We start from the raw sequence: 27,666 nt of genomic DNA, 5'->3' as shown, positions 1-27,666 counted from the left end.
CTCTGAGATTTCTATGAATTGTAACCATTACTCTAATCGCCTCTCATCATTTTAGAAGTTTAGACTTAAATTCTGACTGATTTAATTAGCCGTTCAGGCTTCCAAATAATCTAATTTAATTTATGTGATTTTTTCTTTTTTTTTTTTTTTTTAAATCAAATGACCTAATGTTGAACAAGGTTTGGCTCTAAGAAGGGAGAGACCTAAGTCAGTATGAATTAACTCTTGGCTCTAATAAATTAATGAGTAACCAGGTCCCTGCTTATAATATTTTAAAATTTTATTTCTCTCAATAAAATGGCTTGTTTTTCTTTTTTTTTCCTTACTAAAAAAACATTTTATTTTCCATTTTGGGAAAATCACAGAAACCAAAAAGAACATAAAGCCACAGTCCCACCCACCCCAAAATCTTTTTTGTGAGCCTTTATATGCTTCTATATGTGTGTGCATATATGTATTATATATTTTAAAGCAAAATAGAGATCATACTTTCAAACTGTTTTGTATCCTGTTTCTATCTACTTAATATGAGTATCAGTTACACCATATGTTTCTGCAGTATCACTTTATGGCTACACAATATACCATTATTTGGATTGCCATAATTTCTTTAATCCAGTCATTTATTTTGGGCATGTAGAGTGTTTCAACTTTTCAGAATCACTAAGAGTGCTATCATGATATCCCAAGATAGGTATTTTTATGTTGATCACAGATTATTTTCTTAGTGTAAATTTTTAGAAATGTAAGTTCTCATTCAAAGGGCATTTTTAAAACTTTTGAAATGTACTGCCAAGTAATCTTTCATAAGAATTATGTCCATTTATATTGCCATTAGTGGTATATGCATATTTTCACTTATCTCTTTTCTATGTATGATGCTGAGGGAGACAGAAGGAGATAGTAGTATTATATTCATTTGCAAAGAGACTGTGAGCCAGTAGAGACAATACTGAGGGTGACCTCCTCTCTCACTTGTAGGCCCTACAATGTAGGGTATATTGTTATGCCTTCAGACTCATATGGAAAACTCGTTTAAAATGAGAATGAAAACAATGAATGATCATTTGTGTATGTGTTTAACATTGGCAGAAATGCCAAAACATCCTCAGGCTATCAAATTGATAATCTTTCAATTTTCAGGCCCTGTTTTTTCTAATTAAAGTAGTTTCCAGTCTCTGACCCCTTTCAGTCACCCTTCATAATAATTACCAGAATAACCTTCATTAAGTAAAGCTGTGATCTTGTTACTCTTTTTTTTCAAACCAGGGTAGATGTTCATGATTTGATCCCAGGCTGTCTACACTTAGCCTTATTTCTCACTATCATGTACATTCAGCCAAACTGTATTACTCAGTTTCTCAGAAACAGCTACTGTTTTTCTTTTTCCCCTGCTTTTTCATTTCATATCCTTCTACCTGAAAGTAGGCCTGATCCCTCACAGTTTTCCCATTCATCAGACCTACTCAAATAAAAGAATTTGTTTTCCTCAAATGAAAACAGTTCCTTACTAAAGAATGTTTTATTTAGTCTGATAGGGCACTTATATTTTACTTTAGAGTACAGGTAATTGTTGACTATCTTACAGTTCTTCCCACCCAATGGAATGTAAGGTCACTTAGGGTAGAAATGATGCCATTTATTTTGTACTCTTCCCATAAGCATATATTCTTATACATAGGTTTAATAGATCATCAGGAAATATTTGTTACATAAGTAGTAACTCAAATCTACAAACCAGATTGTGGTGTTTTGAGCCCCTTAACAACAGTAATAACTGGAAATTTATTAATTTTTTGAGTGACATCACTGCTCATTTCATTCTTACAATCACCCTTTGAGCGATTTGCTAACTAAAAAAGTTCAATAAAACCCAGGGACATTTGAGGGCATTCGTCCCCTGATTATCAATTTACTCCTCTTTCCACAAGAGGGTGCTATTGGGTAAAGTTTCTTCAAAGTTAGCTGCTCTTAATGAGCTTTGATGGGCTGCTCTTGAATAAGAATTTACCTGGATGTTAAAAACTTAGGAAAGACTATTGCTCTATTTTGTATGTAATAATTATACATTAAAGAAGTACATCAGTGACATAAGCCTGGGTAGGTGCTATATAAATCTCTTAGAGAACTCTGAGTTATTATTTGGGGCAGGTATAGGGGTTATTTAGTATAAGGAGAAAGGTGATGGTAAAAGGTAACTAGTAATCAGAGCAGTTAATCAGTGAGCTAATCTTAGGAAAGTCATGACTTCACCATGATTGCAAGTGTTAAAAGCAAGGGCGTGTCATAGAATTCATTGCTTGTTGGGTTGGAAGCTGGACAAAATGACTTCCAAGGTCCCTTACAACTTATAATTTTATGATATATGATATATGATATAAAACATTGTAGAGTTTTAGCCTGGAAACATGAAGGTTGCGGGGTATTTGTAAATTTTTTTTATAGTGGCATTTTTTGTTTAGCCCAATTCTGTATTTAAATTGACTACCATTTATTCAGAGTTACTTTCACAGAAAGGATGGTTGGATTAACAAAAACAACAAAGATCAGGGGCACTCTTCAAGTTTTTTTGAAATCTAACTTGAATTTAGAGCAGTAAAATGTAGGGAAGGTCAAATTCATAGAGACAGAAAGTGGAATTATGGTTGCTGGGGGAAGGGGAGTTATCGTTTAATGAGTGGAGTTTCAGCTTGGGAAGATGAAAAAAATTCTGGTACAAGTGTGCATGTACTTAGAGCCACTGGACTCTATGCTTAAAAATGGTTAAAATGATAAATGCTATGAATATTTTACCACAAAAAAAAAAGTAGAGAAGGGGCTTCATCTTATTAAAGTTATTTAAATACTTTGAAATCTAACTTGCATTTAATCCAGTAAAATGTAGGGAAGATGTTTCATCTTGTAAAGTACCTAAATAGAAACAGTTTGACTTTTATTTTTTGTTTGTTTGAAGCCATCAAGCCAGTTTGCAGGTAGAGTCATTACAGGAACAACTGAATATAGTCTCTAAGCAAAGGGATGAGACTGCCCTACAGCTTTCTGTGTCTCAGGAACAAGTAAAGCAGTATGCTCTGTCACTCTCCAACCTGCAGATGGTACTAGAGCATTTCCAACAAGGTACGTTGTATGGTCAGCTTTCAGTGCAGAAAAATTACTGTAGTTTCCGGGAATGTTGGCTTATTTGAATGCTATTTTTGATTAGGTGTAGGGATATCTTTGAAAGGTTGCCCATCTGTAGGGGGGAAAGATAAGTAATCATTAAGTTAATTTAGACTGCTTTTACAATTAAGACTGCAGAACATAAACTATAATATTTAAAATTTTGGTTTAGTATCATGACAAGTTAAGGTGACCATTGGGGAAGTGTGAGGGTCACATAGAAAGGATCATGTGACGAAGAGGGGAATACAAAGGACGAGAGAGGCCCACATGTAGAAAAGATGGTCTGGTTCTGAGATATTGGAGATTGAACCCACTTCCAAGAGTTAATCATCAGTAACTACTGTCCTTTGAAGTATTGATGAACTTGTCCTTAGCTCTTCATCTATACTTTGCGGTAACTACGTTTTCTAGTTCAAGTGAAAAATACTTTTCTGGAAACACAGTAACAGCGACCAGAGAAGTTTTACCCCGATAACAATATGCTTTTTCACATCTACCAACTTTCTTCCGATTTACCCCCTTTAGTTCTTTCACCCGTCTGCTTGTCTATTCATACATTCAGTAATCATTGGCAGTGAATTAACTGCTAGTGGGAGGCAGGTGGGTGGTGAGGGGGTATGAGGCTAGTGAAGCGACAGGGGTTATAGTTACGTGTCTAAGCTGAAGTTTAAACTTGTATGAATGTACACCTTCAGGGTTACTCATATGGTTGAAATCTTGAATTTTAAGTATAAGATTTCTGTAGGCCGACTCTGTATAATGCTAGAGTGGACATGCGTGCAAAGTAGTGTGGTACTGAGGCCATATGTGAGTGGAGTTCTGAAGGGGGGAAGAGTTTGCAAGATGGACAAGATGGAGAAGCATTTAGGCAGAGGAAACTGATCTCATTACTTAAATCCAGTTGATATTATCACTAAAGGTATATAATTTTCTTGTTGAGACATTTTTTACCAAGGATGAGCCTACGCTGACACATCATCGTCACCCAAAGTCCATAGTTCACCTGAGGCTTCGCTCTCGGTGTTGTGCATTCAGTGGATCCGGACAAATGTGTAATGACACATTTCCATCATGATAATGTCATACGGAGTATTTTCACGGCCCTGAAAGTCCTCTGTGCTCTGCCTGTTCATCCCCCTTGTTACCTCCTGCAAACACTCATCTTTTTATTGCCACCATAGTTTTGCCTTTTCCAGAATTGTCATTATAGTTGGAATATTACAGTATGTAGCCTTTTCAGATTGGCTTCTTCCACTCAGTCATATGCGTTTAAGTAACTTTTTTTTTCTTTTTTAGAGGAAAAAGCTATGTATTCTGCCGAACTAGAAAAGAACCAACAGCTGGTAGCTGAATGGAAGAAAAAAGCCGAAAATATGGAAGGAAAAATGCTGTCATTACAGGTTGGTTGAAATAATTTTTCTTTGTAATTTTATTATTAATGAAACAATTACTTGTAGAATCTTTGTCTTGGAAATAATCTTCTAAACAAATAATTTAGTAAATATTGTTTGAGTGGCTAACCTGTACCCTGTGCTGGGGCATAAGAGGGAACAGGACACTCAGGACACAGCAAATATGAGATGATAGGAGATTTAAATTCATTAGTATAGATGGGTATCTTAGAGATCACAAGAAAAAAATCTACAGTTTTAACTTTATAATTTTCTCTTTTCAAAATATATTGCATACTGTATTTCACATGGATTAAAATAATGTATATTATCCCATTAGATCTTTTTCTCTTGCAGCATAATCCTTTAAAATATTTCTCCTTATTTATTATGCTGCATTTCATACATACAAAAATTATACATAAGACATAAATAAAACGAACCCTCATGAAGACAGATGACACGAAAGCAACCTGCTTTTAGATTTAGGATAAACTTTCTAAGTCATGAGTAGACTCTGGTGATAGCTGGTGGAAAGTAATAAAATTTCTTTACATGTCATTACTGGTGAATATGCTATTCAAGCACATTAATATTCCAAATAAGGGAAACCACGTTTCCTTTAAAGGTTTGAAATCTTTATTAAATATATAGATAATATGTATAAAATATAAGGATAGCAATACAGCAAATACCCACATGCTCACCACACAGTATAAGAAATAGAACGTTGTCCTTTGAAGCTCCTTGTGCTCTTCTCACTTCATCCTTCTCTTATCACGTCCTGGGTAACTCACTACTCCAGAATTTTATGTTTGTCACCCCCTTGGTTTTTTAATTTTTTTAATGGTTTTATCACATACAGATTTGCACTCTAAACAATACAGTTTGTTTTACATATTTTTGAACACTGTATAAATGGAATTTTGAACGGTGTATAAATTGAATCACTCTTCTGTGACTTGCTTTTTTTGCTTAATATTATGTTATGAGTTTCAGTGATGTTACTGTGTGTTACTATGTGCAGACAGTTCATTATTTTCACTGTTCTATTCATTACATGAATATGTAATTTACCTGTTTTATTGCTAAAGAACATTTCATTTTCTGATACAAACAATGTGGTTTTGAACTTCTTTGTTTATACCTTCTGGTGTACATGTACAGGACTTTCTTTTAGGTGTGTGTCTTGATTGGCATTGCTGAGTCGTGGGATATGTATGAGCAATTTCAACTTTATTAGATGTTGCCAGTTGTGCTAATTTACTCCTGCCAGTGTGCATGAGAGTTCTACCTCCTTGGCAACACTTGGTGGCATTATCAGAATAGTTTACATTTTGCCAGTGTGGTAGTAGAAGGGCTATCTTCTTATGGTTTTAATTTGCATTTCTCTGACTACTAATGAGGTCAGTCAAGCATCTTTTAATATGTTTATTGACCTTTATGCTTCCTTTCTGGTCAGCTCATTAATACATTTAAAAAGATATTTTATCTAACACTTTCAGTTGTTTCCAGTGGGTCCGGAGTATATAGTCTGTGATATTACTGGAATGGAAGTCACATTTTCTTTTTAAACTAGCTTTATTTTTAAAATTTAAAATGTAACATATATTTAAAAAAAGAACAAAATAAATCAGAAGAAACTGAAGAGGGAATTAATAGATAAGAGCTGAAATTAATGAAATAAAAACCAAACAGATGACAGAAAGAATAACAGAATCTAACTTAATTTTTAAAGTCTTGATGTAGTTTTGAGTTTTAATAATTTCTTAAATGTAAATGCTATGAGGTTAAAAAAAATCATTTGAAAGCTTATTTAAATTTTCTTTATACTACATTTAGCTTTGCAGATTTCGAATATTAAACATTTTATGTATGAACACATATGTACAAACATATACACGTAATCATTGATATATGTGTGTTATATATGGATACACACCTATGAGATTTATTACAAGGAATTGGCAATGTGATTTTGGGGGCTGGCTAAGCAAGTTCGAAATTGGTAAGGCTGGCAGTCAAAATGGGAAGATCACAGCACAGGCCGACTGGAACTCACAGGCTGGGGCCAAAGTTGCTGTTCCCAGGTGGTTAGGAAAGAACCCCACAAGCAGGATGGGACTCCATGGTCACGGGCCAAACTTGCTGTCCACAGAAGGAATTTCTTCTGTCTTTTGGGGAAACCTCAGCCCTGCTTTCAAGGACTTTCAGCTGGTTCAAGCAAGCCCACTACGATTATCCAGGATAATGTGTCTTCCTGAAATTGAACTGATTAGGAGTATTTTGATTGTACTGTAAAATGCCTTCACGGAAACATCTAGATTGTGTTTGATTGAATAACTGGCGACTCTGACCTATCCAAGATGACACGTCGAAAAAGCTGTCACGCTCTGATTCAAGATGGTGAAAATTGACCTGAAATTTACATTGGTGAATACTCTATAGAGTAGCCAAGAAAATTGTGTGAAAGAACAGCAGTGAGGAAGGACTCACCTACTGAATATCAAAATAGAGCCATAAATCAATACCATATTGACTAGATTAGTGGAACAGAGGACAACCTAGAAATAGAGCTCAAGATATAATCGAGAGTTTAAAACTAAACCCTAAACTAAACCAATTTCAGTTTGATGGGAAAAGAGATATATTATTAATAAATGATGTTGGCACAACTGGCTGTCTATATGGAAGAAAATAAAAATTGGAGCCCCATCTTACATCATATACAAAACTAAATTCTAATTGTATTAAAGTGAGAATTCTCAGCTGAGAGTGGTCCCGGAAGTCTGGAGGTATCCTTGGTTGTTACAGTGACTGCCTGGGTCTTCTGGCATTTAGTGGTCAGGGGCCAAGAATGTCAAAAGCACTTCCCATTGAGAAACATTATTTTAAAGATGTAAATTTTTTTAAAAAATTAAATATCTTTTAAGAAAATCTAGAAGACCACATGTACAGTCTAGGGACAAGGAGGAGCCTAACCAAGACTAAAACTCAAGAAGCTATAAAAACAAAGTAGGCATGTTTGACTATATTCACTTTAAACACTTTTACATGGCAAAAGATATTATTCAGTCAATAGACAGTTGGCAGGTCTGCCAAATGAAATTTGTAGCACTGATGACAAAGGGTTCATATCTACGATACAGGGTGCTCTTACAAACTGATAAAAGACAGCTCAGTAGAAAAACGGGCAAGATATGCAAAGAGGATTTCACAGAATAGCAGGTGTAGCTGTCCTGTAAACATGAAAAAGTGCTCAAGTTCACTAGTAGTTATAGAAATAAAAACTAATAAAATAATAATGAAACATCACTGTATACCCATCAGGCTTGCAAAAATTGAAAAGAACATCTTGATTTGTATCTGCTTTTTGTAGCTTTTATTCTCTTATTATTGCTACTTTTTTTTTTTTTTTACTTTTGTCACCATGTTGTCTTTTTGTGGCATCCTCCTTTTCTAATTAGTTACTCTAAAGGAGACCAAATTGTGTTGTGAAGTGTGGGTTCTATCTTTGACATTTATTAGTTGTGTGATCTTGCCCAGCATCACAGAGGAGTAGCTTCATCAGCTGAACTAAAAAGGGTTGATTGATTCTAAGATGTCTTCCAGCCCTGTAGTGTGTGAAATAGTTTTTCATGCTGCTTTTTAATGAACTTTCCGTCCTCAGGAGCGTTTGGATGAAGCAAATGCTGCATTGGATGCAGCATCAAGACTCACGGAACAGTTAGATTTAAAGGAAGAACAAATGGAAGAACTTAAAAAACAAAGTAGGTTTTTTTTCTTTTCCTTTTTGTCCCCCTTACAACACTGGTGTTGAATCAAATGTAGGCTTTCCCCAGGGAGCAGTATAGTTGGGTGAGACCAGCTTCCTTTGGTAGGTGACTTCCATTTCCATCTCCCATGACCAGTTTGCTTCAATTTGAATATGATCTTAGTGAAACCAGAGTCATAAATGGGCCCTGGCTGTCCAGTTAGTTTTCCTTGGTATTGAGGCAGACCAGGTGTGTTGGCTGTCACCCTGTTGACCATCAAGGAGGTTGATTGGACTGACCTGACCTTTTATGATTATGACTTCTCCTTAATCAATCCATGTTCATCCTGCCTAAAGCCATCGGATGTGTTAGAGTGTGCAGCATTGCCAAGTAAAGGAGTAATGTTTTTGTATAATGAACGTCTGGTTAGAACTAGCTTTTTATGATTATAGATGGTGCTTTACATACAGAGCACTCATCATGTATTTTTTGATGCTTGTAAGGTTTCTCGTAAATCCTGTCAGTTCCCTAAGGTGAGTCCTGTGTTTAGGATTTTCAGTTGGACCTCAGATAATCAGATGGTTAATAAGTGCTTGTTGGATCTAACAGCTGACAAAGATGGCATGTCCTCATTTAATCTCTGATTTAAGGGGCCCCAGGAAGCCGAAGCCATTCTTGGGCTGCATTTAGTAGGTAATGATTTAAAGTTACTATAAAGGTGATAGTGGAACCTAGAAATGCACCAGCTTGCACTGTGAGCACCTGCACATGTGGACTAAGAAGTACCACCTAAAGTAAATAGAAATCAGAAATAGGCAAAAATAGAAAATGGTACAGCAGAAATACTGTCAGACTACAGAAATAGTGACTCGGTTGCTAAGGAAGCAGCAGAGAAGGACCACCGAAACGTGGGTACCAAAGGACAAGCCCAGTAAGTTGGCCTACATCCAGTAGGAGACAGGAGATGATTTTTAGGAATACAGAAGACAATAAGATAGATCATTCGATGTAGTTTTCCTCAAGATAACTTGATTATGAGGCAAATTACTGCCCAACTAAAAGTCCTCTGTTTACTATATAAGACTTGGCTAGCCTTGGAACTCTAAATCTAGTAAAGGGGATGGAAAAAGGCAGCAAGCAAACAGTTATATATTGAGTATCATGGACATTTTACATAACATATACTGTATTATTTAGTCTTCCCTTGTTTATTCACAAGTAAAGTAGGGGATATTAGTTCCATTTTATAAGTTAAACTGAGATTTGAACTCTTCTCTTTTAAATAGGTGCCTGAACAAGTACTAAGTAGTGGAAGGACTTTGATAATATTTAACAACTACAATAAGTCATAGAATTTTTTATCTTACCATCATCTGCTGAAAATGACTCAGGTGGATGTCTAAAAGGGGATATGACGTTAAATATTATAATAGCGTGACATGCAGCATTGAGCTGCATGACCCTTGACCAAAGCTCATGTTCTTTCCATGTTACTGATTTCTTCCTGACAGGAAAGTGGTTATTTATAATCTGACCTATATTTGTTGTGTATATCTCCATCTCCTTTGAAGACAGCACAGTATCCTCTGTTGTATCCTACATGTTGAAATGGTTGCCCTTATATGGAGGCAGTATATATTCGGAAACCAGTCTAGTTAGGTTGAAGGCCAGTGCAGCTGCAGCATTATCTAACAGAAGTCCCCAACCCCTAGGCCGCGCACTGATACCAGCCTGTGGCCTGTTAGGAAGTAGGCTGCATAGCAGGAGGTGAGCAGCAAGGCGAGCCAGCGAAGCTTTGTCTGTATTTGCAGCTGCTCCCCAGAGCTAGCATCCCCACCTCACTTCCACCTCAGATCATCAGGCATTAGAGTCTCATAGGAGCACTGGACCTGGTGTCAAAGAGGTTGGGGACTGCTGATCTAGAAGACATGAGCAACTCAGAGGAGACACACTAGACACCCAAAGGATTAGCCAAAGAATTGATATCTTAGGGTGGGGCTAGACTAATGGAGGTGAAAAGGCAGTATTCCGAACCAATTCAATGATCTGTGTGACAGCTCACTGCTGCATGTCACGCTATTATAATATTTAACATCACATCCCCCTTTAGACATCTACCTGAGTCATTTTTAGCAGATGATGGTAAGATAAAAAAATTCTATGACTTTTTGTAGTTGCTGAATATTATGAAAGTCCCTGCACTACTTAGTACTTGTTCAGGCACCCATTTAGGCCCCCAGTAGAATAGTAGAATATTTTCAGATTTTGATTATACATGACAAGTCTTTGGTGACTTAGGTCCCTATTCATGTAAGAAGTTACAGTTAATATTCATTGTAAATGCACAGCAACTTTGCACTGGTTTTGTGGACTCAACATTAGCTACAGAAAAAGCTCTCGTTCATGCTTATACAACTGGTATTTGAAAGGGCAGGCAAGAGGCCAGTACTGCACAGACAGGAAGGGGAGTAAATAGACAGTTAGTTCTGCTGTCTTTAAGCTATTCTTGCCATTTACAGTTCTTCTTAACAATCTGTTTTCTTTTATTACCTAAACGCTTGATACTGCTTTTATATCTCTTAACAAAAATGTGATTTCATTTTCTCAAAGCTGCACTCTTGATTTGATAATATAAATAAAATTTTGACTTGGTTGTTTCAAAAGATCATTGTATATTTTCTTTCGTAGATCATTAAGTACTTTAAATGTTGATTGATGTAATACTGTACTTTATTTTTAACACAAAACTTGGCCAGACAGCAAAAATATTTGCCAGGAGAAACAATTTTGAAAAGGACAGATTGGCTTTTGTTGCAAGGAAGTACATAGAGACTTGAATTGTAGAAGCAAAGTATTGTTTTATCTCTAAGCATCTGCAGACTGATGATTAGTTGATATGAAGTTTCAACATTTAAACAATTATTAGGAAACTCACTTTAAAAAGTGATTTTTTTTTATTTGAAATGCTTGATTATGTCATTGCTATTAAAGATGAAATGATTCGGTCTGGTCAGATATGAAAAGGGAACTATTACATATAATATCAGTGTTAAAACAGTAAATTATTGATGATTTCAGTTGTTCTTAGAATACGTAATTGTTAGTCCCAAATATGTGCAACTGCGCTTATGAGTTCAGGATATTAACAGGCTTTGTATGAAAATGCTTTATCAGGCATTAAGTACTTAATGAGAACCACTACTTGGCTTCATTTTAGATACTGTGTGGCATGTTAGTTAGGAATCCTTGTTTCGAGAAAGTAACACAGAGCACAGACACACCATAGGTTCATAGTCTTAAGATAGTGCACATTTCGTTCCCCAGGGAGACCAGGGAGGGTCAGGGACATTCCATGGAGGAAAGGAACTGGAGCAGAGCCCTAAACCAGTAGTAGGGTTTCACCCTGAAAGTTTAAGAACGTCTTTCCTCCCTCTCTCCCACCAAGATAAAGTAGCAATGAAAGAAAACCCCAAGATATTATAGGTGTTACATTTTAATAGGTAGTGTTGACTAGAATTACGTCTTTCCTTCCTTTTAGAAATTATTCTTGCAACATTTTACCTGAAAGTATTCTGTTTCAGTATTGCTCCAAAGGCTTATTTCACATGCTGTCTTATATTTTTATTGATTTTTCGACCTCAAGATACTAGCCCTCTAACATAGGACAGTGTCTTTCATTAACTATTCTTAGTTGATCAGAGTTCATATTTCTATGGAATTGTCATTCATGGGAAAATATACACCTATAGAAACCTAGACTACAGCTTAACCATTAAAAGATGTGTTACCTTGCTATATTTATGGCCAAATTTGACATTTTCCTTCTTATGCTTCTTGTTCTTTACCATCATCCTTGAGAAAAATTCCTGCTTAAATGAAAGTGATATAAAATTGAAGTTGAAAGTACAAAATAGTTTTTGTTTTGATAACTTATTCAAAAGGATGGTGAATTTTGTAGTACACAAAGAACAGTAAGTTTTCATAAACGATATAAGTTTAGATTCTAGCACTGGGAAAATTTTTTGGTCTGCCTACTAGTTTATACTTGTATCTTTATGCCCGATTACTGTTTTTTTTAAAGGAGGGTTTGGTGACTGCTTTTAAAAAAGTCTTCTATGAGTTGAGAATGGAAAATTTCCTTAGTGTTTTTTTCCCCCAGAAAATCTAGAAGAATGTATAAAATGAGACCTAGTAAACCTGTAATATGAAGCATAAAAATGTGTTTTAAAACTACAAATATGAAAGAAGTTTAAAATGCTTTTCATGGAACTACCTTTATGGTGCTGGCTGGTAGAGTTTTTATTTTAAATAAAGACATTCCCGTTTTCCAGGACATGATTTATACAAGAAAACATATAATGTCCTGTTGAACATAGGCCAAATACATTCCCAGACGCTTTGTTACCCAAACCTTTTGAGGGATTTCTTTATAGATGTTTTTGGCAGAAGTGGTGATTTTAGAGGAAACATATAAGAAATACCAGATGCAGTTTTCTGAATTGCCATAAATGGTTAAAAAAAATTATTTGTGATGATATAAACATCTGGGCATACTACACAATGCCAAAATTTTAGTTAAGAAAAATTTTGTATCAGTTAGATAAATAATTAAGCCCTTTTCAACTTAATGGTTATATTTTTACATGTGTGTTTTATTAATTCTTCTAAGTATAAAGGAAAAAGTAAATTATGTTGCGACAAGAATGTTTTGAATTAATGTTTTGTGTATTTTCCCTCATATGGATGAGTAATTCAGAACATAAATCATTTATTCTTTTTGTCCTGTGTTGTTTTTCCCAGATAGTCTCCCTTTCCAGAGAAAAATCAGTCATTCTTTAATTTATTTTTCAAAAATTCATTGTTTTCTGTTGTGTAGTAGCACTAAAATAGGCACTAGAGCTATGAAGATAGGGGACAAGGTCCTGCGTTCAGGAGGCTTACCGTCCCGCACAAAGGGAAGGCTGCATGTAAACACATAGGTGCAGCGAGGTGTTCAGAAAGGAGGGCGCGGTCCATTCTACTTGGCAGTGGTGGCGCGGCAGGGTGGGAAAGGCCAGTGAAGAGTGTACTTGACCTCACTCGCATGATGAATAGGTGCAGCTAAACAGGCAGGGAGTTGGGGAAGAGCATTCTAGAGAGGGAGGAATTCATGTGAAGCTCTGGCATAATCTGGAAACTGGCTGAAGATTGCGTGAACTAGTAATGACCATAGGAGTGTGCGTGGCGGGTGGCAGGGTGTGTTGAGTGCAGAGTGGGTAGAGGTAGAAATGGGTTGCTGTGTGAAGAAATGAAACTGAGTATGGATCACAAACACAAATTGTAAACTGGGGCCCAAATTGTAACATAGAAGAGCGACTAACTGAGCAGAGACTATGGTGAATTGGAGAGTTCCTCATAGGGGGCAGCAAACCTCAGCTCCACCCAACTTGCCATGTAAGAATGTGGCCCAGTGTGGCCACATCTTCAGATCTCTCAAGAGACACTGGAAATGTAGACTTCTATGTGAAATATTCCAATATATAAATGTGGCACCTCATTTAAGGTTTTCTAAAAAAATAAAAATAAAAAAACCCTATGTGGGCTGAAAAAAAAACATTTTGGGTGCCGGATTTACTCTGTGCTGATTTGCAACAGGGAGCTTTCAGAAATGAGTTGAGGTTCAGTCTGCAGCTTAGAAAGCTTTTTGTCATTAGTATATTTTCTATAGTACTGATGACTTTCAGCAAGTGGCAAAATTATAATGACTTTTCAATGATGAAATTGCAGTCCTTTGGGTGGGGATATGGCTGGCCTATGTGAACCTTTAAAACTTAAATATATAACCTGACTCACAGTATTCAATCTTTTAAAAAAAATTTTTTGTTTTGATATGAAAAAATGCAGTACAAATGACCTGAATTCATACCAAAGGATTGAGGGAGGACTGTGGAGAGGGAAAATAAATTTGATCTGGTTACATAGAAAATATTTATACAAAATATTTTCAAATGCACATAGTAACTCTAACTGTACAAATAATCCAGTGTACCTTAGCATCGATATTTCAGTTTAATCACTGACTCTGATCCAGTAAAATTTAAATTAATGAGGTTATACCATTATTAATAAAATTCTTCCGTGAGTTCTTTTTTTGCTAGGAAGTAGAATTTCAAAAATTACCTTTCACTTAGCAATTAATAATTATAATTATGGAAAAAGAAAGTATTCACCGTGTATTCTACACCTTAAAATTCTTTCTCCAATATAGTTGAAAAGATTGAGTTAAAAGACAAAGCAGATGCTAATCTCTTAACTTCAAATATAAGTAAATTCAAGATGCCTTTTTAAAGTGTCACTTGGTGTTATGAGGAAAATGATCTTGTATACATTGAAATTCTGTAATAAAAAGACTAATTTCTAGCTTTTGCTTTGATTGTATTTAAATGAAGAGGCTAAATTTCATTATGTTGGATTTAATGTATAAGATTTAAATTAAATTTTTAAAGTGCCAGTGCAAGTAAGACACTATGCCCAGTTTATTTTCTGAAATATATATAAATGAAATCATCTTTTTCACATTTTTTTCTTCTACTGATTCCTTTGCCTTGGTTCGTAAAGATGACAAATAAGGCAAAATGGAGGAAAAACTATCAACGTTAATGTTAACCGAAGTAATATGTATTATTGATATTGGATAGGGCTCGGTTGAACAACGATATTTTAAGAAATCAGATGAATGAATACTAATGCTTTATATAGCACTTTACTGTTTAGAGAAGTCACATTTAATCACTCAGTAGATTCTGAAAAATCTTTTGAGATAAGCGTGCTTATTTTGCAAAATAGGCAACAAAGTCTGGCCCTAGTGACTGAACCATGATTCATATCCAGGTCTTGTGACAGGACCATAATTCATATGCAGGTCTCCTAATCCTCAAGTCTTGCTCCAACCAGTGTTCTTAGTCAGGTGACTGTTAAACTGGACTTGACTCTTGTCCAGGGGAGCTTAGTCATGAAATAGCCAAATGACTTTGTAAGAGTGTGACTTAATTTTATGATGTTCTCTGAAGACAGTGTTATAGTACAGTGTTACTAGTCACAAATAAAATGTAAAATTATGATGTGCTGATTTGTTGTAGTCAGTTACATTTTATGTTGTTTTGATTTTAAATCAAGTGATGAAGGCCATGGTGCAATCTCTAGGCATTATTGAGAGAGGCTATGATATGGCAGATTTTAGGATATCATATGTTCAGAGTAACTCTTTCCTAAACTAGACTAAATCTCAATTGCTTTATTGCTCAACTTTAAAATGTACCCCCTGCTGCCTTTTTTTTTTTTTTTAACTTTGAAAGAATTTTTTGAGCATGTTAGATTATTTCACAGGGATATTTTATTTGGCTAAAAACTCATTTCTGAATAACTGTATTTTGCCTGCCCATATAAATACAGTTATGATTTCAAATTGTGGTTTGAATTAGTGTTCAGTTTTTGTGGAGAAATATTCAGAATCTCTGATGGGAGGAGAATAAGGGTTCCTGGAGAGAAAGAGAGTCTGTAGGGACCTTTGAAGTCAGTATTTGACTTTCTTTTCTTTTCTAAACCTTTCCTGGTTAATACTAGCCTTCCAACTTCTTCCCCCAAATTCTGAGGGTTTTTTCTAGACTCAAATATCAGAATATATTTAAACTACTTGAATTCGAAACAGCTTTCTTCATTGCCTGCAAGGTATGCAGAGTTATCAGTTCTCTATCACATTAGCTCAGGACTAACTTGTATTCTGATAATGAGTTTAAGAAACTTTTACCTTATTATTTTGGACTTAAGTATGTTTTGATCCTGCCTTTCAGAACACAGAGATTTTATTCAAAATGATACCAATATTGAATTTTCATCAAGAAAATTTTTTTGACATGAACTTTATTAAGACAGATTTTTTATTAGTTTTTCATAGAGCAAAGTTATATTTTTCTAATTCATCTTCCTAAAATCATTTTTATCAGAATCAACAACTCTTTGCTTCATAAATTTTACTCTGAAGATGTCCATTTATCATTCAGTATTGTCTTTTCTTTTTTAATAAGAGACAATTATATTGTAGTGATTATATCCTGGTTATGCTGCAAAGCAGTGCTATCCAATAAAAATACAATGCAAGCCACATGCAAAATTTAAAATTTTTAAGTAGCCACATTAAAAAGTAAAGAGATACAGGTGGAATTAATTTTAATTAATTTTATATAACCCAATATATCTAGAAAATTATCATTTTGACATTTGACATTTAAAAAATCATTAATGGTAGGAGAAAGGTAGGAGAAGGAAGATCTTAGAGAAAGGGAAGGTAGGGCTGGGATAAGTTTGACTTCTGTTTCTCTGCTGCCTTTGGGAAGGAGAGAAGGAGGGCAAGAGAGAAGACCATGCCCATCTTTACTCTGCCTCTTACTTTAATTCGTGCATGGGATTGTTAATTCAGAGTGGTTAATTTACTATGAATAGTCGAGGGTTCTATTACATTCAGAACGTAGTACTAGAAGAGGCCCGGACAGCACCATTTGTTCATAGCATATACGTGCACCTTAAGAATCTAAAATGTCTTTTACTGACTCGGACTTTAGTAATAGTCTTATTCTCTCTCTCTCTCTTTTTTTTTTTTTTTTTTAAACGTCCAAGCTTAAATTCCTTACTGGAAAGAAAGGAAAGGAAACGTTTGTAGTAGATTTTCCGAACACAAACCTCACTTTTATAATATGGTTATGGCAACCATCTCTATTTTGGTAAAGTTAGCCTATTATATGAATTACATTTGGCAATTCAGATTTTTACAATTTAGAAAAACCATAAGCAATTTTATGTATACATTTAGCACTGTAAGTCAGAATTTTAGGCTTGTACAAGACAGAATAAAAACATTAAACAGATGTACCTGGCTTAAATCTGTAAGGTTCAGAGAAAATTTTGAGAAAGTGACTTAGGAACGGAGATGTGAAGGGTGAATAGGAGTTAATAGGTAGTGCCAATGGAAAGGAGCTTTCCAGGCAGAAGAAAAATCATTTACAGAAGTCTTGCAGTGGGGATTGAAAGTCCAGAACTAAAGCATACATTTATAGTCAATAGATTTTCAACAAGAGTGCAAAAGAATGGTTTTTTCAACATATGGTACTGGAAAATCTGGATATCCACGTGCACAAGAATGAAATTGGACCCCTGCCTTACACCATGCACAGAAATTAACTCAAAATGGGTCATAACGAGACCTATATTTTAGAAGTAAAACTGTAAAACTCAGAACAAAACAAAGGAGTAAATCTCAGTGAAGTTGAGTTAGGCAGTGGTTTTTTAGATATGACACTAAAAGCATAACAAAAGGAAAAATAAATTAGACTTCAAGAAAACGAAAAAAAATTTCTACTTCAAAGGATACCGTCAAGAGTGAAATGATAACCCACAGAATGGGAGAAAATATTTACAATATCTGACAAAGGAACTCGTATCCAGCTACTGCTAGGAAAATGCAGCATAACTCATAGAGTAGTTTTGTGGGTAGAGGTCCACGTCTAGTATTTGGATGTGTTTCTTGATTTGAATATAGAGCTTTGTTGCAAAGCAGCTTTTTCTTCATTTCTTTCAGAATGAAATTTATGATGTAGCCTGAAGTTAATGAGCATCTCTCAGCTCACACTGTCCATGTCTGAGGTGGTAGGCGTGAACTCTGGTCCAGAAATCCTTGGCCCAGGGGCGTGGTTGAATTTATGAACAGGCTATTTCCTATCGTAATCCTAGATTTTGCCTTTAATACTGCTCAAATTCCAAGAATTCCACCAAGATTTTACATATATGGCTTCCTTTTTAAGTAAGAATTTTAAAATAAAATAGTCCAAACATCCTTCTAAATCAGTCATAAATTGTAAGAACCAGTAATATGAATTGTATTTTGCAATTTATTTACCCCAGAATTAGCCCTATCAACTACATCCTGAGCCATGCATGGTCTTAGTTGTGTTAGATACTTTCTTAGCTCACCGAAAGGCGGAGTCCAGCCAGGAAAATGGAAAAAGGAAAATCTAAAATTGTCCTTTCTGTTTCCTTCCATTAAAGGGTGGCTTTGGAAATGTTTCATGCAAGGAAGCAATGGTGAAAATCTCTTCTTTGCTATTAAGTTTCTGAAGAGAATGAAAACTTTGTTTTTTTTTTCTGGTATTTAAATTTTCTGTTAAAGGATTGATTATCGAGGGTAAACCATGTGAATTAATGCGTACTCTGGCCTCCAGGTAACTTCTATACCAGAAAGCCTGCTTACCTGAACCAAAGAAGAGGTGGAAGTAGTTAAAAATTCCTAATTAAAATAAGTGCATGTATTCAAAATTCTCAGAAAAGATGTCTTAGATCTCATTATGTATTCATTTGTGCTATTTTAATCAGTTAATGACTGTCTTTTTTCACATGTTTTATAACAGATGAGCTCCGACAAGAAATGCTGGATGATGTACAAAAGAAATTAATGAACTTAGTAAACAGCACAGAAGGAAAAGTAGACAAGTATGCTCTGCCTTTTAACTCTTATGTATTTTATGGAGACTACTTTTATGGCAAAAACTTCTGCATGTGATGTTTATATGTGATTGAGTTTTTAAAAGCCTTTTCTTTTTCCTACATAGCGATGAGATATAGGTAGTTTTAATGAGGAGTCAGTAGAATAATTCCTCTTCTCTTGCTTAAATAGATTTTCCCAGTTCAAATTCTTTTTCTTAAAACCATATGGAAGAGTTAAAACATCACCACTGCACTTAGAAAAAAGTTTATTCTTACCATTCTGTTTTACTCTTTACTATCCTTAATTGAACATATTTTGCTCATGTATGAGGTCTGACATCTAGGTATATATGAAATATACCATTAATATTTTAAAGATTTCAATATTATTAGCAAATTTTTAATAAACATTAACGGAGAAATATAAGCATGACCGTTAAGCACACAAACTGTCATTGCTGTTTCAGCTGGGGAGGGAAAAATCTGAAGTGTCTCCTGAAGGTTGACATCAACCCAGACAGGCACTGAGAAGTACTGATGAGGACCATCTCAGTTGTTATTTGGTTGAAGAAAGTGGATGGCCAATAAGTGATGTTTTAAAAGCTATATATTTTAGGTTGTTTGAAGTATTCTTAGTCAGATGTGTCAAGATTTTTTCTAAAGTTACTTGAAAATATTGTTTAGTGTTTTTTATAATTAAGTATTGTTTAAGTACAATGAAATATTTATATGATTAGTGTTTATTGTTTGGGTACACCAAGTATTGAGATAACTCGTTGAGTTAGTTGAGCAGTTTCTGCTTTCATTTTTGTAGAGTCCTAATGAGAAATCTCTTCATTGGACATTTCCACACACCAAAAAATCAGCGTCATGAAGTGTTACGATTAATGGGAAGCATCCTGGGTATCAAAAGGGAGGAAATGGAGCAGGTAAGTGGACAATGTGAGCCATTCTAAATGCAGTTATAACTAAAACAGTGGCGTTGTATAAAATATTCTTTCCTTGTATGTTATATAACTTTTCCTGGAATACAATATTTTTAATAGTGTGGAAATGGAATCATTTCATATTACAGTGAAAAAGTGTATTTGTTCAATTCGTATAATTTTTTTTTTACTTTTTAAAATTTATTTTTTATTGTGATAAAACATAACAAAAATTTACCATTTTAACCATTTTTAAGTGTACAGTTCAGTGGTATTCATTCACATTGTTGTTTCAACCATCACCACCATCCATTTTCAGAACTTTTTCATCTTCCCAATTTAAACTCAATATCCTGTAAATACGAACTACTCATTCTCCTCCCCATGACCCTCAACAGCCACTGGCGACCATATGATATTTATCCTTTTGTGTCTGGCTTATTTCACATAGCATATGTCTTCAGGATTCATCCATGTAATAGCATGTGTCAATATTTCCTTTTTGAGTATGTTAAATATATTAATATTGCATTGTATGCATATACTATATTTTGTTTATTCATCAGCAATGGACACTTTGGTTGCTTCTACCTTTTGACTATTATAAATAATGCTGCTATGAACATGGCTATACAGATGTCTGTTTGAGTCCTTGTTTTTAATTCTTTTGGGTATAAACCCAGAAGTAGAATTGCTGGGTCATATGGTAATTCCGTATTTAATTTTTTGACGAATTGCTATACTGTTTTCCACAGCTGCTGCACTATTTTACATTCCCACCAGCAGTGAATAAGGGTTCTAATTTCTCTACATCCTTGCCAACACTTATTCTTTTTTCTCTTTGCTTTTCTCTTTTTTTCTTTTCTCTATTTTCTCTTCTCCTCTTTTCTTCTCTTTGCAAACCGGTAATAGCATCCTAGTGGGTATGAAGTGGTATCTCATGATTTTGATTTGCATTTCTCTAATGACTAGTGAGTGATGTTGAGCATCTTTTCACGGCCCTGTTGGCCATTTATATATTTTCTTTGGAGAAATGTCTATTAAAGTCCTTTGTCTATTTTTGAATTGAGTTGTTTGTTTTTTTGTTTACTTGGAGGAGTCTTTTATATACTCTGTATATCAGTCCCTTATCAGGTGTATAATTTGCAAATATTTTCTCTTATTCTGTATTGATAGTGTTATTTGCACAAAAGTTTTTAATTTTGATGAAGTTCAATTTTACTATTTTTACTTTTTGTTGCTTGCGCTTTCGTGTCATATTTAAGAAACCACTGCCAAATCCAAAGCCATGACAATTTTCCCCTATGTTTTCTTCTAAGAGTTTTATAGTTTTTGTTCTTATGTTTAGGTCTTTGATTTATTTTGAATGAATTTTGTATATGGAGTGACATAAGGGTCTAGCTTCATTTTTTGCCTGTAAATTTCCAGTTTCCCAGCAATATTTGTTGAAAAGACTGTCATTTCCTCTACTGAATGGTTTTGGCACTCTGATGGAAAATCAGTTGACCATACATGTGAACATTAATTTTAGGGCTCTTCATTCTATTCCATAGGCTTATGTATCTGTTTTTATGTTAGTAACACAGAGTTTTGATTACTTTATTGTTCTAGTAAGCTGTGAAATTAGGAACTGTGCATCCTCCAATTTTGTTTTTCTTTTTCAAAAATATTTTGCATCTTTAGGGTAACTTGAGATTTCATGTGAATTTTAGGATGGATTTTTCTATTTCTGCAAAAAAATACTGTTGAAGTTTTGATAGGAAATGCTTGAATCTGCAGATCATTTTGTGTAAGATTGTCATCTTAGCAATAATATATCTTCTAAGCCATGAATGTAGGATGTCTTTCCATCTATTTATGTCTTCTTCAATTTCTTTCAGCAGTGTTTTGTATTCTTTAGTGTCTTTTGTCCCAGTTAAATTTATTTATTCAGTTTATTTCTTATTTTTAAAAATTTTTTTTGATGCTATTGTAAATGGAATTGTTTTCTTGATTTCTTTTTGGATTGTTCATGGTTAGTGTATAGTAATGCAACTGGTTTGAGCTTGTATATTTTTGAAAAGCTTTTTAGGGAGTTCTGATGGATATTTTTGGTTAGGTACCTGCTCCTAGGCCTTCTTAAACTTTCTAGTAGAATTTGGAGCTAGAAAATAGTTTAAATATCACCTCTGGCACTTACCCACTTACCAGATTATGACCTTGGACATTTCCTCAGCATTAAAATGGAAATTATACTTTTGATCATACAGGGTTGTTATAAAAAATTAAATAGATATTATCTGGAATCTAGTAACCCCTCAACTGATGTTAGTATTCACTCTGTTGATTTTTTTTTTTTAATTTTATTTCAGTGTTATTCCTAGGTAGGTAATGTTTGCAGTAAGTTTGAAAGCCAAGTAGAAGTTAGGAAGAGTGTTGAGGCAGAAACAGTCCTATATATGAAAATATAGAGGTGTGAAAGGTTTGCCATGTTGAACTGCATAGTGACTAAGAGCATGAGCTTTGGAATTCGGTAGATTCGGATTCAAATTCCAAATCCTCCATGTTTTCACTCTATGTCTCTGGGTCAGTCATTTAGCCTTTCTGACACATGAGTCAAAAAACAATTAAAATGGAAATTAGTATCCAAATTTGTAGGATGCTGCTAAATTAGCCCTTATGGAACATTCATAGCATTAAGTGGCTATATTTAAAAAATTTTTTCAATAACAAACAGGTAACATTCAATATTATTGTATATTAGTTTTAGCTTTACAGCATAGTGGTTAGACATTTATATAATTTACGAAGTGATTTGCCTTCTTAAGTCTAGTACCCACCTGGCACCATACATAGTTATTACAGTAGTATTGACTATATTCCCTATGCTGTACTTTTATGTCCCCATGACTATTTTGATACTGCCAATTTGTACTTCTTAATCCCTTTCTCTTTTTCACTCAGCCCCGCCCCATATCTGGCAACTAAAAGTTTATCTGTATATATGAGTCTGTTTCTGTTTTGTTTTCTGACATTTCACTTAGCATAATACCCTCTAGGTCCATTCATGTTGTCTCTAAGGGTAGGATTTCAATTTTTTTTATGGCAGAGTAATCCATTGTATATATGTACCACATCTTCTTTATCCAGTCATCTATTGATGGGCACTTAGATTGCTTCCGTATCTTGACTATGGTAAATAAAGCTGCAGTGAACATAGGGGTGCATATATCTTTTGGAATGTGTTTTGAATTTCTTTGGATAAATACCCGGAAGTGGAATTGCTGGGTCATAAGATAGTTTTACCTTTACTTTTTTGAGGAGCCTCCATACTGTTTTCCATAGTGGCTTTACCAGTTCACAGCCCCGTCAGTAGTGCACAAGGGTTCCCATTTCGCCACATCCTCGCCAACACTTGTTTGTTGATTTATTGATGATAGCCATTCTGACAGGCGCGAGGTGATATCTCATTGTGATAGCCATTCTGACAGGTGCGAGGTGATATCTCATCGTTTTGCATTTCTCTGATGATTAGTGACCTTGAGCATCTTTTCATATGTCTATTGGCCATCTGTATGTCCTCCTTGATGAAATGTCTCTTCAGGTCCTCTGCCCATTTTTTAATTGGATCGTTTGTTTTTTTTTGCTGTTAAGTTGTATGAGTTCTTTATAAATTTTGGACATTAACCTTTATCGGATGTATCATTGGTGAATATCTTCTACCATTCGGTAGGTTGTCTTTTCGTTTTGCTGATGGTTTCCTTTGCTGTGCAAAAACTTTTTAGTTTGAGGTAGTCCCATTTGTTTATTTTTTCTTTTGTTTCCCTTGCCAGAGGAGATAATAGCAGAAAAAATTACTAACAGCAATGGTGGAGAGTTTAATGCCTGTGTTTTCTTCTAAGAGTTTTATGATTTCAGTCTTTAATCCATTTTGAGTTTATTCTTGTATATAGTAAAGAAGGTAGTCTAGTTTTTTTGTATGTCTCTGTCCAATTTTTCCAACACCTTTTATTGAATGGACCGCCTTTACCCCATTGTATACTCTTGCCTCCTTTATAATAGATTAATTGACCACATAAGCATCAGGGTTTTTTTTTTTTTTTTTTTTTTGTCGTTGTTGTTGTTGTTTTTAGGTGAGGCCAACCCTTGGTTGACCTCACAGATTGCAAGGACCTTGTCAGCTTACAATCCCTTATTATTATTATTATTTTTTAATTTTTTTATGCCTACAGCACCTGGTCTTCCTAGGTGGTCTCCCATCCAAGTACTAACCAGGCCCAACCCTGCTTAGCTTCCAAGATCAGATGGGATTGGGCTTGTTCAGAGTGGCATGGCCATAGACACATAGGCATCAGTTTATTTCTGGGCTCTCTGTTTTGTTCCATTGATCTATGTGTGTGTTTTTATGCCAGTACCATGTTTTTTTGATTATTGTAGCCTTGTAGTATAATCTGATATGAGGTAGCATGATACCTTCAACTCTGTTCTTTCTCAGGATTGCTGTGACCATTCGGAGTCTTTTGTGGCTCCATATAAATTTTAGGATTATTTTCTGTAGTTCTGTGAAAAATGCCATTAGTATTTTGATAGGGATTACATTGAATCTATAGATTGCTTTGGGTAGTATGGACATTTTAACAGTTAATTATTCCTATCTATGAGCATGGTATATGCTTCCATTTATATGTATTTTCAGTTTTTTTCTTCAATGTCTTATACTTTTCTGAGTACAGGTCTTTCACCTCCTTGGTTAAATTTATTCCTAGAAAAAATTTTTTATGCAGTTGTAAATGGGGTTGTTTTAATTTTTCTTTCTGATAGTCATTATTGGTGTATAAAAGTGTAACTGATTTCTGAATATTAATTTTGTAGCCTGCCATTTTACTGAATTCATTTCTCAGTTCTAATAGTTTTGTGGACTCTTTGGGGTTCTCTATCTATAGTATCATTTCATCTGCAAATAATGACAGTTTTACTTGTTCTTTTCCAATTTTGATACCTTTTATTTCTTTTTCTTGTCTGATTGCTGTGGCTAGGACTTCCAATACTATATTGAATAAAAGTAGTGAAAGTGAACATCTTTGTTTTGTTCCTAATCTTAAGGAAAACACTTTCAGCTTTTCTCTATTGAGTATGATGTTAGTTATACGTTTGTCTTATCTATGGCCTTTATTATGTTGAGGTATGTTCCCTCTAGTTCCACTTTGCTATGAGTTTTTATCATAAATGGATGCTGGATTTTGTCAGCTGCTTTTTCTTCATCTATTGATATGATTATTTGATTTTTATTCTTCATTTTGTTTATGCGGTGTATCATGTTAATTGATTTACAGATATTGAACCAGCCTTGCATCTCAAGAATAAATCCCATTTGATCATGATGTATGATCTTTTTAATGTATTGCTAAATTCAGTTTGCTAATATTTTGTTGACGCCTTTTGCATATATGTTCATCAGGAATATTGGGCTCTAATTTTTTTTTTCCTGTAGTGTCTTGTCTGGTTTTGGAATCAAGATAATGTTGGCCTCATAACATGAGCTTGGGAGCCTTCCCTCCTCTTGAATTTTTTGGAGTAATTTGAAAAGGATAGGTGTTCAGACAAAACCTATCATTTGTCTTTGAATGTTTGGTAAAATTCATCTGTGAAGCCGTGTGGTCCAGGACTTTTTTGTTTGTTGGGAGTTTTTTGATTACTGATTCTATTTCATTAGTAGTCATCAGTCTGTTCAGATTTTCTGTTTGTTCTTGATCTACTGTTGGAAGATTATTATGTTACTAGGAATTTGTCCATTTCTTTCTTCCAGATTGTCCGATTTGTTGGCATGTAATTGTTCATAGTATTTTCTTATAATCCTTTGTATTTCTGTGGTGTCAGGTTGTCACTCTGTTTTATTTCTAACTTAATTTTTTGTGTCCTCTCTTTTTCTTTATGATCCTGGTTAAAGGTTTATCAATTTTGATTGTCATTTCAAAGAACGAGCTCTTAATTTCATTGATCTTTTGTATTGTATTTTTAGACTATTTTGTTTATTTTCATTCTGATCTTTATTATTTCCTTCCTTTTGTTCACTTTGGGCTTTGTTGTTCTTTTTCTAGTTCCCTTAGGTATAAGGTCAGATTATTTATTTGAGATTTTTCTTGTTTCTTGAAGTAGGCCTGTATTGCTATGAATTTCCCTCTTAGGACTGCTTTTGCTCTGTCCCATAGATTTTGGGTACTTGTGTTTTCATTTTCATTTGTCTCAAGGTAACTTTGACTTTTTTCCTTGTTCTCATTGTTAACCCATTCATTGTTTAGTGTCATGTTATTTAGCCTCCACGTGTTTGTGCGTTTTTCAATTTTTTTCTTGTGACTGATTTCTAGTTTCATACCATTGTGGTCAGAGAAGATGCTTGATATGATTTCAGTCTTCGTAAATTTAATGAGACTTTTGTGGCCTAACATGTGATCTCTCTTGGAAAATGTTCTATATGCACTTGAAAAGATTGTAAATTTTCCTGCTTTGGTGTGAAATGTTCTAAAAATACCAATTAAATCCATCTGGTCTAGTGAGTCATTTAAGGCCGCTGTTTCCTTCTTGATTTGCTGTCTAGAAGATCTGTCCATTGATGTCAGTGGGGTGTTAAGTCCCCTCCATGACTGTATTACTGTTGATTTCTCCCTTTATGTTGGTCAATATTTGCTTATATATTATATATTTAGGTGCTCCTCTGTTGGGTGCATAAATGTTTACAAGGATTATATCCTCTTGTTGGATTGATCCTTTTAGCATTATGCAATGTCTTTTGTCTCTTATAGTCTTTGTTTTAAAGTCTATTTTGTCTGATATGAGTATTTTTATCCCAGCTTTTTTTTTTTCATTTCCATTAACATGAAATATATTTTTCCATCCCTTTACTTTCAGTCTGTGTGTATCTTTTCGATCTGAAGTGGGTCTCTTGTAGACAAGCATATGTATGGGTCTTGTTTTCTTAACTATTCATCTACCCTAGGTCTTTTGATTGAAGCATTTAATTCATTTACATTTAAAGTGATTATTGATAGGTACATACTTATTGCCATTTTATTATTCACATTTTTTATCCCTTTTTTCCTTCTTAAAGAAGTCCCTTTAGCATTTCTTGTAATCCCACTTTGGCAATGATGAACTCCTTTAGCTTTTTCCTGTGTGGGAAGCTCTTTATCTCTCTTTCAATTTTAAATGATAGCTTTGCTGGTTAGAGTAGTCTTAGTTGTAGGTGCTTGCTTTTCATCACTTTGAATATTTCATGCCAGTCCCTTCTGGCCTGCAAAGTTTCTGTTGAGAAATCAGCTGACAATATTATGGGAGCTCCCTTGTAAGTAACTGGCTGCCTTTTTCTTGCTGCTTTTAGGATTCTCTCTTTGTCTTTAATCTTTGGAATTTTAATTATGATATGTCTTGGTGTGGGTCAGTTTGGGTTCATCTTGTTTGGGACTCTCTGTGCTTCCTGGACTTGTAAGACTATTTCCTTTGCCAGGTTAGGGAAGTTTTCAGTCATTATTTCTTCAGATAGGTTCTCAATCCCTTCCTCTCTCTCTTCTCCTTCTGATACCCCCTGGTGCAAATGTTGTTAAACTTGATGACCCAGAGGTCCCTTGAACTATCCTCATTTTTTAAAATTCTTTTTTTCTTTTTGTTGTTCTGATTGGGTGTTTGCTGCCACCTTGTCTTCCAAGTCACTGATTCAGTCCTCTGATTCATTTAATCTGCTGTTAATTCCTTCTAAGATATTCATTTCAGTTATTGTAGTCTTCATTTCTGACTGGTTCTTTTTATGGTGTCTGTGTCCTTTTTTATCCTTACTGTCTCTTTATTGAAATTGTCACTAAGCTCAGCTTCTCTGTGTTCGTTTCTATGTATTAATTAGATCTGCTATATCTCTCAGTCTTGGCCAGGTGGCCTTATATAGTAGGTGCC

The 27,666-nt window shown here is 34.6% G+C and overlaps 1 protein-coding gene and 1 non-coding gene across 4 annotated transcripts in view; one reads left to right on the top strand and one right to left on the bottom strand.

Annotated features, from left to right (window-relative positions):
- The window catches only part of TRIP11 (thyroid hormone receptor interactor 11), a 70,404-nt gene that overhangs the window by 33,472 nt on the left and 9,266 nt on the right, over nucleotides 1-27,666 (top strand). For all 3 annotated transcript variants that reach the window (XM_006925533.3, XM_025042107.1, XM_015599680.2), the window contains 5 exons: nucleotides 2,954-3,117; nucleotides 4,459-4,562; nucleotides 8,224-8,323; nucleotides 18,745-18,826; nucleotides 19,635-19,749. In XM_006925533.3, coding sequence (XP_006925595.1) covers nucleotides 2,954-3,117; nucleotides 4,459-4,562; nucleotides 8,224-8,323; nucleotides 18,745-18,826; nucleotides 19,635-19,749 — 565 coding nt within the window. The remainder of the gene's footprint in view (nucleotides 1-2,953; nucleotides 3,118-4,458; nucleotides 4,563-8,223; nucleotides 8,324-18,744; nucleotides 18,827-19,634; nucleotides 19,750-27,666) is intronic.
- LOC112473897 lies at nucleotides 23,949-24,067 on the bottom strand. The gene has a single exon (XR_003044193.1). It is a non-coding gene; the product is annotated as a 5S ribosomal RNA (ribosomal RNA).

This window comes from Pteropus alecto, unplaced genomic scaffold (genome assembly GCF_000325575.1).
Source record: "Pteropus alecto unplaced genomic scaffold, ASM32557v1 scaffold8, whole genome shotgun sequence".
Classification (NCBI taxonomy): Eukaryota; Metazoa; Chordata; class Mammalia; order Chiroptera; family Pteropodidae; genus Pteropus; species Pteropus alecto.
This window is presented reverse-complemented; position numbering and strand designations above follow the sequence as displayed.